We start from the raw sequence: 14,995 nt of genomic DNA, 5'->3' as shown, positions 1-14,995 counted from the left end.
ATAATCGTGTGGTTTTTGTCTTTGGTTCTGTTTATGTGGTGGATTATGTTTATAGACTTGCGTATGTTGAACCAGCCTTGCATCCTTGGGATGAAGCCTACTGGATCATGATGGATAAGCTTTTTGATGTGCTGTTGCAATCAGTTTCAGTTTGCCAGTATTTTATTGAAGATTTTTGCATCTATGTTCATCATGGATATTGGCCTGAAGTTTTCTTTTTTTGTTGAGTCTCTGCCGGGTTTTGGTATCAGGATGATGTTGGTCTCATAAAATGATTTGGGAAGAAATCCCTCTTTTTGTATTGTTTGGAATAGTTTCAGAAGGAGTGGTACCAGCTCCTCTTTGTACGTCTGGTAGAATTTGGCTGTGAACCCATCTGGACCTGGGCTTTTTTGGTTGGTAGGCTATTAATTGCTGCCTCAACTTCAGCCCTTGTTATTGGTCTATTCAGCGTTTCAACTTCTTCCTGGTTTAGGCTTGGGAGAGTGCAAGTGTCCAGGAATTTATCCATTTTGTCCAGGTTTACTGGTTTTACTGGTTTATTTGTATAGAGGTGTTTATAGTAATCTCTGATGGTAGTTTGTATTTCTGTGGAATCGGTGGTGATACCCCCTTTATCGTTTTTTATTGCATCTATTTGATTCTTCTCTCTTTTGTTTTTTATTAATCTGGCTAGTGGTCTGTCTATTTTGTTGATCTTTCAAAAAACCAGCTCCTGGATTTATTGATTTTTTGAAGGGTTTTTTGTATCTCTATCTCCTTCAGTTCTGCTTTGATCTTAGTTATTTCTTGTCTTCTGCTAGCTTTTGAGCTTTTTTGATCTTGCTCCTCTGGCTCTTTCAATTTTGATGACAGGGTGTTGATTTCAGATCTTTCCTTGTTTCTCATGTGGGCATTTACTACTGTAAATTTCCCTCTAGACACTACTTTAAATGTGTCCTAGAGATTCTGGTACGTTGTATCTTTGTTCTCGTTGGTTTCTAAGGACATCTTTATTTCTGCCTTCAATTCATTGTTTATCCAGTCAACATTGAAGAGCCAGTTGTTCAGTTTCCATGAAGTCGTGCAGTTCTGAGTTAGTTTCTTTTTTTTTTTTTTTTTTCCAAATTCTTTTTTTTTTTTTTTTTTTTTTTATTGCATTTTAGGTTTTGGGGTACATGTGAAAAACATGCAAGGTTGATGCTTAGGTGCATACGTGGCAGTGTGATTTGCTGCCTTCCTCCCCTTCACCCATATCTGGCATTTCTCCCCATGCTATCCCTCCCCAATTCCCCACCCCCCCGCTGTCCCCCCCACTCCCCCACAACAGACCCCCATGTATAGTGCTCCCCTCCCTGTGTCCATGTGTTCTCCTTGTTCAACACCCGCCTATGAGTGAGAACATGTGGTGTTTGATTTTGTGTTCTTGTGTCAGTTTGCTGAGAATGATGGTTTCCAGGTTCATCCATGTCCCTACAAAGGACGCGAACTCCTCGTTTTTAATGGCTGCATAATATTCCATGGTGTATATGTGCCACATTTTTCCTGTCCAGTCTATCATCGATGGGCATTTGGGTTGGTTCCAGGTCTTTGCTATTGTAAACTGTGCTGCTATGAACATTCGTGTGCATGTGTCCTTATAGTAGAACGATTTATAATCCTTTGGATATATGCCCAGTAATGGGATTGCTGGGTCAAATGGAATTTCTATTTCTAGGTCCTTGAGGAATCGCCACACTGTTTTCCACAATGGTTGAACTAGTTTACACTCCCACCAACAGTGTAAAAGTGTTCCTATTTCTCCACATCCTCTCCAGCATCTGTTGTCTCCAGATTTTTTAATGATTGCCATTCTAACTGGTGTGAGGTGGTATCTCAATGTAGTTTTGATTTGCATTTCTCTAATGGCCAGTGATGATGAGCATTTTTTCATATGCTTGTTGGCCTCATGTATGTCTTCTTTTGTAAAGTATCTGTTCATGTCCTTCGCCCACTTTTGAATGGGCTTGTTTGTTTTTTTCTTGTAAATCTTTTTTAGCTCGTTGTAAATTCTGGATATCAGCCCTTTGTCAGATGGGTAGGCTGCAAAAATTTTTTCCCATTCTGTTGGTTGCCGATTCACTCTATTGACTGTTTCTTTTGCTGTGCAGAAGCTGTGGAGTTTGATTAGGTCCCATTTGTCTATTTTGGCTTTTGTTGCCAATGCTTTTGGTGTTTTGGTCATGAAGTCCTTGCCTACGCCTATGTCCTGAATGGTTTTGCCTAGGTTTCCTTCTAGTGTTTTTATGGTGTTAGGTCTTATGTTTAAGTCTTTAATCCATCTGGAGTCAATTTTAGTGTAAGGTGTCAGGAAGGGGTCCAGTTTCTGCTTTCTGCATATGGCTAGCCAGTTTTCCCAACACCACTTATTGAACAGGGAATCCTTTCCCCATTGCTTGTTTTTATCAGGTTTGTCAAAGATCAGGTGGTTGTAGATATGTTGTGTTGCCTCCGACGCCTCTGTTCTGTTCCATTGGTCTATATCTCTGTTTTGGTACCAGTACCATGCTGTTTTGATTACTGTAGCCTTGTAGTAGAGTTTGATGTCTGGTAGTGTGATGCCTCCTGCTTTGTTCTTTTTGCTTAGAATTGACTTGGCTATGCGGGCTCTCTTTTGGTTCCATATGAAGTTTAAGGTGGTTTTTTCCAGTTCTGTGAAGAAGGTCATTGGTAGCTTGATGGGGATAGCATTGAATCTGTATATTACTTTGGGCAGTATGGCCATTTTCACGATATTAATTCTTCCTAACCATGAACATGGAATGTTTCTCCATCTGTTTGTGTCCTCTCTTATTTCGTTGAGCAGTGATTTGTAGTTCTCCTTGAAGAGGTCCTTTACATTCCTTGTTAGTTGTATTCCTAGGTATTTTATTCTCTTTGTAGCAATTGTGAATGGCAGTTCGTTCTTGATTTGGCTCTCTTTAAGTCTGTTATTGGTGTATAGGAATGCTTGTGATTTTTGCACATTGATTTTGTATCCTGAGACTTTGCTGAAGTTGCTTATCAGTTTCAGGAGCTTTTGGGCTGAGATGAGGGGGTCTTCTAGATATACAATCATGTCGTCTGCAAATAGAGACAATTTGACTTCCTCCTTTCCTAATTGAATACCCTTTATTTCTTTTTCTTGCCTGATTGCTCTGGCTAGAACTTCCAGTACTATATTGAATAGGAGTGGTGAGAGAGGGCATCCTTGTCTAGTGCCAGATTTCAAAGGGAATGCTTCCAGTTTTTGCCCGTTCAGTATGATATTGGCTGTCGGTTTGTCGTAAATAGCTTTTATTATTTTGAGATACGTTCCATCGATACCTAGTTTATTGAGGGTTTTTAGCATAAAGGGCTGTTGAATTTTGTCGAAGGCCTTCTCTGCATCAATTGAGATAATCATGTGGTTTTTGTCTTTGGTTCTGTTTATGTGGTGAATTACATTTATAGACTTGCGTATATTGAACCAGCCTTGCATCCCCGGGATGAATCCTACTTGATCATGGTGGATAAGCTTTTTGATGTGCTGTTGTAATCGGCTTGCCATTATTTTATTGAAGATTTTTGCATCTATGTTCATCATGGATATTGGCCTGTAGTTTTCTTTTCTTGTTGAGTCTCTGCCAGGTTTTGGTATTAGGATGATGTTGGTCTCTAAAATGATTTGGGAAGGATTCCCTCTTTTTGGATTATTTGGAATAGTTTCAGTATGAATGGTATCAGTTCCTCTTTGTATGTCTGGTAGAATTCGGCTGTGAACCCATCTGGACCTGGGCTTTTTTTGGGTGGTAGGCTCTTAATTGCTGCCTCGACTTCAGACCTTGTTATTGGTCTATTCAGGGTTTCGACTTCTTCCTGGTTTAGGCTTGGCAGGAGGCAGCTGTCCAGGAATTTATCCATTTCCTCCAGGTTTTCTAATTTATGTGCATAGAGTTGTTTGTAATAATCTCTGATGATGGTTTGAATTTCTGTGGAATCTGTGGTGATATCCCCTTTGTCATTTTTTATTGCATCTATTTGATTATTCTCTCTTTTCTTTTTTATTAGTCTGGCTAGTGGTCTGTCTATTTTGTTGATCTTTTCAAAAAACCAGCTCCTGGATTTATTGATTTTTTGAAGGGTTTTTCGTGTCTCTATCTCCTTCAATTCTGCTTTGATCTTAGTTATTTCTTGTCTTCTGCTAGGTTTTGAGTTTTTTTGATCTTGCTCCTCTAGCTCTTTCAATTTTGACGATAGGGTGTCAATTTTAGATCTCTCCTTTCTTCTCATGTGGGCACTTATTGCTATATATTTTCCTCTAGAGACTGCTTTAAATGTGTCCCAGAGATTCTGGTATGTGGTGTCTTCATTCTCGTTGGTTTCGAAGAACGTCTTTATTTCTGCCTTCATTTCATTGTTTATCCAGTCAACATTCAGGAGAAAGTTGTTCATTTTCCATGAGGCTGTGCGGTTCTGGGTTGGTTTCTGAATTCTGAGTTCTAACTTGATTGCACTGTGGTCTGAGAGACTGTTTGTTATGGTTTCCGTTCTTTTGCATTTGCTGAGGAGTGATTTACTTCCAATTATGTGGTCAATTTTAGAGTAGGTGTGATGTGGTGCTGAGAAGAATGTATATTCTGTGGATTTGGGGTGGAGAGTTCTGTAAATGTCTATTAGGTTTGCTTGTTCCAGGTCTGAGTTCAAGTCCTGGATATCCTTGTTAATTTTCTGTCTCGTTGATCTGTCTAATATTGACAATGGTGTGTTGAAGTCTCCCACTATTATTGTGTGGGAGTCTAAGTCTCTTTGTAAGTCTTTAAGAACTTGCCTTATGTATCTGGGTGCTCCTGTATTAGGTGCATATATATTTAGGATCGTTAGCTCTTCTTGCTGCATTGATCCTTTTACCATTATGTAATGTCCTTCTTTGTCTCTTTTGATCTTTGTTGCTTTAAAGTCTATTTTATCAGAGATGAGAATTGCAACTCCTGCTTTTTTTTGCTCTCCATTTGCTTGGTAAATCTTCCTCCATCCCTTTATTTTGAGCCTTTGTGTATCCTTGCATGCGATATGGGTTTCCTGGATACAGCACACTGATGAGTTTTGGCTTTTTATCCAATTTGCCAGTCTGTGTCTTTTGATTGGGGCATTTAGTCCGTTTACATTTAGGGTTAATATTGTTATGTGTGAATTCAATCCTGTCATTTTGGTGCTAGGTGGCTGTTTTGCCCTTTGGTTGATGCAGATTCTTCATTGTGTTGATGCTCTTTACCTTTTCGTGTGTTTTTGGAGTGGCTGGTACTGGTTGTTCTTTTCTATGTGTAGTGCCTCCTTCAGGAGCTCTTGTAGAGCTGGTCTGGTGGTGATGAACTCTCTGAGTTCTTGCTTGTTCACAAAGGATTTTATTTTTCCTTCACTTATGAAGCTTAGTTTGGCTGGATACGAAATTCTGGGTTGAAAGTTCTTTTCCTTAAGGATGTTGAATATCGGCCCCCACTCTCTTCTGGCCTGTAGGGTTTCTGCTGAGAGATCTGCAGTGAGTCTGATGGGCTTCCCTTTGTGGGTAACCCGACCTTTCTCTCTGGCTGCCCTTAGTATTTTCTCCTTCATTTCAACCCTGGTGAATCTGATGATTATGTGTCTTGGGGTTGCTCTTCTAGAGGAGTATCTTTGTGGTGTTCTCTGTATTTCCTGGACTTGAATCTTGGCCTGCCTTGTTAGGTTGGGGAAGTTTTCCTGGATAATATCCTGAAGAGTATTTTCCAGCTTGGATGCATTCTCTTCGTCACATTCAGGTACACCTATCAAACGTAGATTAGGTCTTTTCACATAGTCCCATATTTCTTGTTGACTTTGTTCATTCCTTTTTACCCTGTTTTCTCTAATCTTGCCTTCTCGTTTTATTTCATTGAGTTGATCTTCGACCTCTGATATCCTTTCTTCTGCTTGGTCAATTCGGCTGTTGAAACTTGTGCATGCTTCACGAAGTTCTCGTGTTGTGTTTTTCAGCTCCATCAATTTGCTCATATTCCTCTCTAAGTTGTCCATTCTTGTTAGCATTTCGTCAAGTCTTTTTTCAAGGTTCTTAGTTTCTTTGCATTGGGTTAGAACATGTTCTTTTAGCTCACGGAAGTTTCTTATTATCCACTTTCTGAAAGCTGATTCTGTCATTTCATCACACTCATTCTCCATCCAGTCTTGTTCCCTTGCTGGTGAGGAGTTGTGATCCCTTGTAGGAGGAGAAGTGTTCTGGTTTTGGGTGTTTTCATCCTTTTTGCGCTGGTTTCTTCCCATCTTTGTGGATTTATCCACCTGTTGACTTTGTAGTTGTTGTCTTTCTGATTTTGGTAATTTTAAGTCTGCTGTGGCAGAACTCATAAACCCCCTGCTCTTCCCCTCAGGTGTTCTGTCCCAGGGAGTTACGGTTTTATGATGTTCCCCTGTGCGGTTGCTGTTTTCCCTGCCCACAAGGTGGCAGCCTAGTCACACTCAGGTTGCAGAGGCTTCGCTAAGCTGCTGTGGGCTCCACCCAGCTTCCGTGTGAACTTCTGGGTGTAGTTAGAACTGCTTCCGATATGTTGGCCCGCCCCTGTAGTGACGGAGTCTCTGTAGTGGCGGATTGCCTTGGTAGAGAACAGCAGGGTGCCTATGGAGAACGCCCCTCCTCCACAGAGCTGGACAGTCCCGGTTTCAGTTGTGTTTCAGGTCTACTTGCTGGGTAAGAGGGGACACCGTCTCATCTGATCTGCCTCCGGAGCCGCTGCGTTGGCTAAAGCCGCGGCTCTGAGATTCGTGGCGCTGGCCTGGCTCCCCGTTTCAGCTCCCCTTGCTGGCTTATAGGGGACTCAGACTCTCTCACTTTGTACCGTGAGCCGTTGCCTCAGGGTGCCGGCCCAGCGGCTGCGCCGTTCAAGCCAGCGGCGCTGGCGACCCGTGTGGCTTCTCTGCGTGTGAATCTCTTGGTCTGTGGGCAGTAAAAATCAGTCTGGAAATACGGCGTCCACTCACCCTCTGTGCTTTCTCTCGGAGCTGCATTCCCGAGTTCCTCCTAAGCGGCCATCTTGGATCTCCCCGAATCCCTGAGTTAGTTTCTTAATCCTCAGTTCTAATCTGATTGCACTGTCGTCTGAGAGACTGTTATGATTTCCTTTCTTTTGCATTTTCTGAGGAGTGATTTACTTCCAATTATGTGGGGCCAATATTCAACATCCTTAAAGAAAAGAACTTTCAACTTAGAATTTCATATCCGGCCAAACTAAGCTTCATAAGTGAAGGAGAAATAAAATCCGTTACGAACAGGAAATTGCTGAGAGATTTCATCACCACCAGGCCTGCCTTATAAGAGCTCCTGAAAGAAGCACTAAACATAGAAAGGAACAACCAGTACCAGCCACTCCAAAAACATACCAAATGGTAAAGACCATCGACACAATGAAGAAACGGCGTCAACTAATGGGCAAAACAACAAGCTAGCATCAAAATGGCAGGATCAAATTCACACATGACAATATTAACCTTAAATGTAAATAGGCTAAATGCCCCAATCAAAAGATACAGACTGGCAAATTGGATAAAAAGTCAAAACCCATCAGTATGCTGTATCAAGGAAACCCATCTCATGTGCAAGGACACACGTAGACTCAAAATAAAGGGATGGAGGAAGATTTACCAAGAAAATGGAGAGCAAAAAAAAGCAGAAGTTGCAATCCTAGTCTCTGATAAAATAGACTTTAAACCAAGAAAGATCAAAAGAGACAAAGAAGGGCATTACATAATGGTAAAAGGATCAAAGCAACAAGATGAGCTAACGATCCTAAATATATACGCACCCAATACAGGAGCACCCAGATACATAAAGCAAGTTCTTAACGACCTACAAATAGACTTAGACTCCCACACAATAATAGTGGGAGACTTTAACACTCCACTGTCAATATTAGACAGATCAATGAGACAGAAAATGAACAAGGATATCCAGGACTTGAACTCAGATCTGGACCAAGCAAACCTAATAGACATCTACAGAACTCTCCACCCCAAATCCACAGAATATACATTCTTCTCAGCACCACATCAGCCAATGCAGTAAGCTAAGAAAAAGAAATAAAAGCATCCCTACTTCCAGAAAGAAAGAAGTAAAACTTTTTGTCTTTAGACATATGATGTCTACATAGAAAATCCTGTGGAATATTTAAAGAAGTTACTAGAACATGTAAATGAAATTAGGATTGCAGGAGATAGGATTATTATATAAAACACTTGTTTTTATATATACTAGTGTCAAACAGGAAATTGAAATACATCAAAAATAACATGGAATATGGATAAATCTGACAAAAGAGATGTAAGACTTATACATTAAAAACTATAAAAAGTTGGTGAGAAAAATTAAAGACCCAAATAAATGGAAATACATGTCATGCTTATGGATTTGAAGACTCAACATTATGAAGATGTAATTTCTGCCCAAAGTGAACCACAGGTTCAGCACCATCCAATCAGAATTCCAGCAGGCATTTGATAGAAATTGACAAGCTGATTCTAAAATTCATGTGAAGATGCAAAGGACCTAGAGTAGTGAAAACAACTTTGAAAAATAAAAACAGAGTTGGAAGACTTAATACTACCTTATTGTAAGACTTACAAAGTTATAGTAATCTAGACAGTGTATATTGGCATGAAGTTTGACAAATAGGTCAATGGAATAGCACAGAGTCCTGAAATAGATGCACACATAGAGGATCAGTTGCTTTTTGACAGAGATATAAAGTCAGTTCAATGAAGAAAGTAGATTAATTTCAATAGCATTGGAACAATTCGATATCAGCATGCAAAAAAAAGACCTTTGATCTGTATACAGAAGTTGGCTCACAGTGTATCACATACCTAAATATAAGAGCTAAAACTTATAGCCAGAATATTAAGTCTCAGAATTTAATAATAACCCAGTTTAAATAGTGGACATAAGAGTTGAAGACACTTTACCAAAGAAGATATACAGAAGACAGATGCACACATGAAAAGATACTCAACCTCATTAATCTTTTTTTTTTTTTTGAGATGAAGTCTTGTTCTGTCACCCAGGCTGGAGTGTAGGGGCACGATCTCAGCTCATGGCAATCTCCACCTCCCAAGTTCAAGCAATTCTCCTGCCTCAGCCTCCCTAGTAGCTGGGATTACAGATGCATACCATCATGCCCGGCTAATTTTCTTGTATTTTTAGTAGAGACTGGGACTCATCATGTTGGCCAGGCTGTTCTGGAACTCCTGACCTCAGGTGATCCACCCACCTCGGCTTCTCAAAGTGCTGGGATTACAGGTGTGAGCCACTGTACCCAGCCAACCTCATTAATCTTTAGTGAAATGCAAATTAAGACCACAGGCTGGGTGCAGTCACTCATGCCTGTAATCCTAGCACTTTAGGAGGCCCAGGTGGGCATCACCTGAGGTCAGGAGTTTGAGATCAGCCTGGCCAACATGGTACAACCCCGTCTCTACTAAAAATACAAAAAATTAGCTGGGTGTGGTGGCACAAATCTGTAATCCCAGCTACTCACGAGGCAGAAGATAGCCGAGATTCTGCCATCGCACTCCAGCCTGGGCAACAGAGCGAGATCCTATATCACAAAAAAAAAAAAAAAAAACCACAATAAGACACCATTAAACACCTGTAAGAATTGTCTAAAACTGAAAAAACTGACCATATCAAATGTAATTAAGGATGTGGAGGAACTGAAACTATGCTACACTGTGGTAGGAATGTAAAATGGTACAACTGACTTGGAAAACAGTCTAGAAGTTTCTTAGAATGTTAAATATATGTATTATAGTCGTCCCTCTGTATCTATGGTTTTGGAACCTATGGATATAAAGGGCTTACTGTACTGCCTCATTTTATATGAGAGCTGTAAGCATCTGGGGATTTGATATCCAAGGGGAAATGGGCTCCTGGAACCAATCCCCTGCAGTTGCTGGAGAACTGTACCTATCATTTGACCTAGCCATTTCACCCCTTAGTATAATCCCAAAGAAAATGAACGTATATTTTCATACGAATGTTTATTCATGAATGTTTACAATGACTTTGTTTATAATAGCGAAAACCCAGAATTATCCCTAATGTCCATCAGCATGTGAATGGATAAACCAAATTGTGTTATATCCATATAATGGATTAGTATTCATCACTAACGAATAACAAGATACAGATACATGCAAAAATAGGGACAAATAATGAATTTTATGCTTCAATAATTATGCTGAGTGAAAGAATCCTGATTAAAAACATTTCCTATGATTCTACTCATATATATAATTCTAGAAAATATAAACTGATCTATAGCAACAGAAAGCAGATCCTTGGTTGCTTGGGAATAGAGGGCTGTGGGGAAGGGTGAAGGGAGGAAAATCAAGGGTCACAGGAAACTTTTGGTGATGATAGAGGTGCTCATTGCCATTTTTTTTTGGAGACAGAATCTTGCTCTGTTGCCCAGCCTGGAGTGCAGTGGTGTGAACATGGGTTACTGCAGCCTTGACTTCTTGGGTTCAAGTGATCCTCCCGCTTTAGCCTCTCAAGTAGCTGGGACCACAGGCATGCACCACCATGCTTGCCTAATTTTTATATTTTTCTGTAGACATGGTGGCTCGCCATGTTGCCCAGGCTGGTCTCAAACTCCTGGGCTCAAGCAGTCCTCCTACCTTTCCCTCCCAGAGTGCTTTGACTACAGGCATGACCACCTGCCCTGGTGCATTCACTATCTTTATTGTTGTGGTAATATTATGGATGTGTACTTATGTCAAAATTTATCAAATTGTATACTTTGAGCAGCTTATTATATGTCTATTATGCTTCAATAGATCAATTTTTAAACAAACTTAGGGAAGTACAATATGTTAATAATAAGGCAGATTACAAAATCATTGTGGTTTTTTTCATAAAGAGAATTGTTAACACATATTCATGTGCCTACATAGTATCTTCATTGGGATATTTTTTAGGCATCTCTAAACTGAAATGCCTGAAGCTAAACTCTTTAAAATTAATCTCTAACATTCTTTTCCTCCTTTCCTATTTATTCTGTTTTTTTATCTATATAAATAATATGCCCATCTTCCCATTTTTCATGCAAGAAGCTAGGAAATCATCTTTGATATTTATGTTACCCTCTTATCTATCAACAAATTGTGTCATTGAGAGCACATTTCAAATCTGTAGTCCCGTCTTTTACCACCACCACCATTACCCTAGTTCAAGTCATCATTCTCTCTCACTAAAAAAAGAAAAAAACCCTGGTGACTATGCTTCTTGGTTTTATTCTTGACTCCCCTCAATCCAGTGATCAGAAAACAGCCACAGCAAATCTTTTCAATGATTGTCATTGCTCTTAGCATACAATCTAAAATTCTTTCAATATGATCTGGTTCCTCTTTGCCTCTTGCTTATTATGTTCTGACTACACAGGCTACCTTTCAGTTTCTTGAAATCTCCAAACTCTTTTTACTGCAGGATTTTCTCATGCAGCATTTTCCGAACCTGCACTAGTTTTTTTTTCTTTTCTTTACTCTTTCAGTAGCTACTCCAGTGTGTGCTTCAAGTGTCAATTTAAATGCCGCTCTTCAGAGAGGATTTTTCCTGACTTGCTCAATCTAATTGGAACCTACACCAGTACCCTGTAGGTTTTCTTCATAGCTGTTATTCAGGGTTTTTTGCTTTTGGTTTTTTTCTTTTTTGGAAGGAGGAGGTGTTAATTTGGATATATAAGAGATTATTTGTTCTTGTAGTGGTCTGAAAAAGTCCTTGAAAGTTGGAACCATGTCTGTTTTGTTCACTGCTGCAGGTGGCCACCATCCAGCTTTCCCTGGTGCAGTCAACAATATTTATTGAGTGAATGTTTAGAGAAAATGTGTTGGAAAGAAATATATCAATGGTTGCCTTTGAGTGGTGCGGTTTGGTTTTGTAAGATTACCACAATGAGCCATAATAACTTTCTAATCAGTAAAGTTATAAATAACTTTATCTATAGTGTTTGCCTTTACTAGAGAGGAAAAAGCAAGTGTTGTTTTGCAACTTTGAATTCTTGCTCTTGATACTGTTAGAATATTAGCTACCTTGGTATATTACTTGCCTTTTCATATTTCTGAGTTGCACAGGTCTGGGGGTACTGTTTATATTGTATTGTTTATGTATGAATGGAATGGGGAATTCTGGATTAGTGTGAAGCAGAGGCTCTTCTTTTAGTACCATTTTTAGGTATAGTTTACCTGGAACCGTGTTTATGCTTCTCTCCTGGATCTACCTACAATGTATATATCATCTTGAGTTATTTAAGTTAGAAAGTCTTTCTTTATTTCTCTGTTTTTGTCACATTTAAAAAAATAAGTCACCCTTAGAATATATTGGATTATTTAGCATAGTTTTGACCAATGTCAACTTAGGAGAAACCTAAGATTTTTTGAATTCTTTATTTGTATTCTTTTACTTTTTAAGATGCCCTTTGTTAATGTTATTTTATTTGTTTCCATAATAAATGTATACCAACTTTTTTAACAGATAAAATAATTAGGCACAGGGCTTGTACCCTGAAGGACACTGCACATGCCATCATTGCAGCTGAATTAGATCCAGAATTTAATAAACTTTGTGAGGAAATTAAGGAAGCAAGAATAAAAAGAGGTAAGTTGTAGAAATAAACTTGGTACTGAAGCCTAGTGTGTTTTGGTCAGGCCAAGAGTCTTTGAATGATGTTTCTTTAGGGTTGCTGGTATTATGAAAACAATGTATTTTGAGTTACAACCTTATTTAATTTCTGATACTAATGTGTTATGTACATTCTCAAAGATATTTTAAAACTTTACCTACTGTGAAAGTTTTACTGTGATAGTGGGTATTACAGAAATAAAGTGTTTCTTAGTTCTTTTGTAGGAGTATATCTTTTTTAAGAATTGATTTCTAAATGGATTTAGATATTAGATATGAAAAAGTTTTATTTTTCATCAGTTTACATTCTGATACTTTAAAAGCCTGTTTAGGAATATTGTTTTTCCTTCCCTGTTGAAATTTATATGCAATTTTGTTATTAGAAACACAGAATTAGCAATTGTGGTTTGTCGATTCAGTTTATAATCTTGTCCTTGAGGAACTCACATTTTAGTATGAGAGAGAGAAATGTTAAACAAATCAAGTACAGTGTGTTGTATCACTGGTTCAAGCATGTTCAGAGCACAGAGAAGAGACTTCTTAGTAGAGAATCCAGCATTTTGATCAGAGTAAGGAGTGAATATAGAAATATTCTTTCTAATGGACTAGGGAGGCACAGAAAACAATAGCACATGTAAAGGCACAGAGGTGTGAAATAGCTTGATGTGTATTAGAAGATCTTTAAACAGGTATTGCTAAAGATATACAGAATGCTGGAAATAGGGCTCAAGAGGTGTAGGGTCCAGGACACCAAAATTATGAAGAAACTTCTGCCATTTTAGAGAGCTCTTCCCTGACTCCCTAATCTAATAGAGGCTTTGGTAGCATTTGGCATTATATTGTTTGGTTTTTGGTCATGTCTTCCTTATTTAGGATATCAGCACTTTGAATGTCTTGTTTACAGCTCTACTTCAGTCCCTAGAACCCTGTCTGATATATAACAGGTTTTCAGTAAATATTTGAATAAAGCAGTGCCATGCTAAGGAGCTTGTACTTTATCTTGTAGATCAATGTTTTCAAAAATGTCTACCTATTACATCAGCTTAGACCTATGAATTAGATTCTCTGAGAATATAAAGCCAGGAAATCTTATTTGAACAGACTATCCAACAGTTTTTAGATTCACTAAAGTTTGATAACCATAGGCAAGAGAAGTCATTGAAGGATTTTAAGCAGTAGAATGAATTGGTTGAATTGCCTTGGTGGCAAGAAGTAGCATGGTTTCAGTGTGCCAGGGCAGGAAGATGAGAGATCAGTTTAAAAGCTGTTGGAGTCCATTTGAAAATGGTTTGGTAATTTCTATAAAGTTAAACATGGATTTTCTCTATGACCCAGTGAGTCTACTCTTAGGAATCTACCCAAGAAAAATGAAAATATATGTCCACATAAACACTTATATGTTCATAGGAGCATTGTTTATAATAACCACAAACTGGAAACAACCCAGATGTCTGTCCTTTGCTGAATGGGTTAGGAAAACATAGGATATCCATACAAGGGTATATTACTTAGTAATAAAAGGGAACAAAGTACTGATGCACAGTACAACATGGATGAACTTCAAAAACATGCTGGCTGAACATGGTGGCTCACCCCTGTAATCCCAGTATTTTGAGTGGCAGAGGTTGGAGAATCGCTTGAGCCAAGGAGTTTGAGACCAGCCTGGGCAACGTGATGAGACACTCTCTCTACAAAAAATGAAAAATATTAGCTGGGCATGGTGATGTACACTTATGATCTCAGCCATTTGGAAGGCTGAGGTGAGAGGATTGCTTGAGCCCAGAAGGTTGAGGCTTCAGTGAGCCATGTTCATGCCACTGCTGTCCACCCTGGGTGACGGAGCAAGACCTTATCTCAACAAAAAAAACCCAAAACATTATACTAAGTAAAAATAGCCAGACACAGAAAACTATATGTTGTATGATTTCTTTTATATGAAATTTCCAGAAAAGGCAAGTCTGTAGAGACAAAAAGTGGAGAAGTGGTTGCCTGGGACAGTTATCTAAAATTGGATTGCTGTGGTGATTTTACAATTCTATACATCTACTAAAAACTACTTATTGTACACTTAAAACAGTTGATTTTTATGTTATATAAGTTGTATCTCAGTAAAGCTGTTGGGGAACAAAAACCTGTTGGAGTAGTCCAGGGTTTTAATTAATGAAGTAAGAAGGGAGATAGAAGAGATTAATATAAGTGAGATGTAGCTTCAAGGATGGAGAACACTGTGAAGTGAAGGAAGAATAAAAACTGGCTGCCCTATTACTGGTTGGCTGACTCAGTAGATGCTAATACTCTAACAATCTAGATAGAGAATAT

At 38.9% G+C, this 14,995-nt stretch overlaps 1 protein-coding gene across 4 annotated transcripts in view; it reads left to right on the top strand.

Annotated features, from left to right (window-relative positions):
• Positions 1-14,995, top strand: part of ATAD2B (ATPase family AAA domain containing 2B) — a 194,084-nt gene that overhangs the window by 163,873 nt on the left and 15,216 nt on the right. For all 4 annotated transcript variants that reach the window (XM_064363892.1, XM_064363891.1, XM_064363890.1 and 1 more), the window contains one exon: positions 12,530-12,652. In XM_064363892.1, coding sequence (XP_064219962.1) covers positions 12,530-12,652 — 123 coding nt within the window. The remainder of the gene's footprint in view (positions 1-12,529; positions 12,653-14,995) is intronic.

Source organism: Aotus nancymaae, unplaced genomic scaffold (assembly GCF_030222135.1).
Source record: "Aotus nancymaae isolate 86718 unplaced genomic scaffold, 86718_ANA_hifiasm-v0.15.2.pri h1tg000057l, whole genome shotgun sequence".
Taxonomy (NCBI): domain Eukaryota; kingdom Metazoa; phylum Chordata; class Mammalia; order Primates; family Aotidae; genus Aotus; species Aotus nancymaae.
The sequence above is the reverse complement of the archived record's forward strand: the minus strand, read 5'-3'. Positions and strand labels throughout refer to the sequence as shown.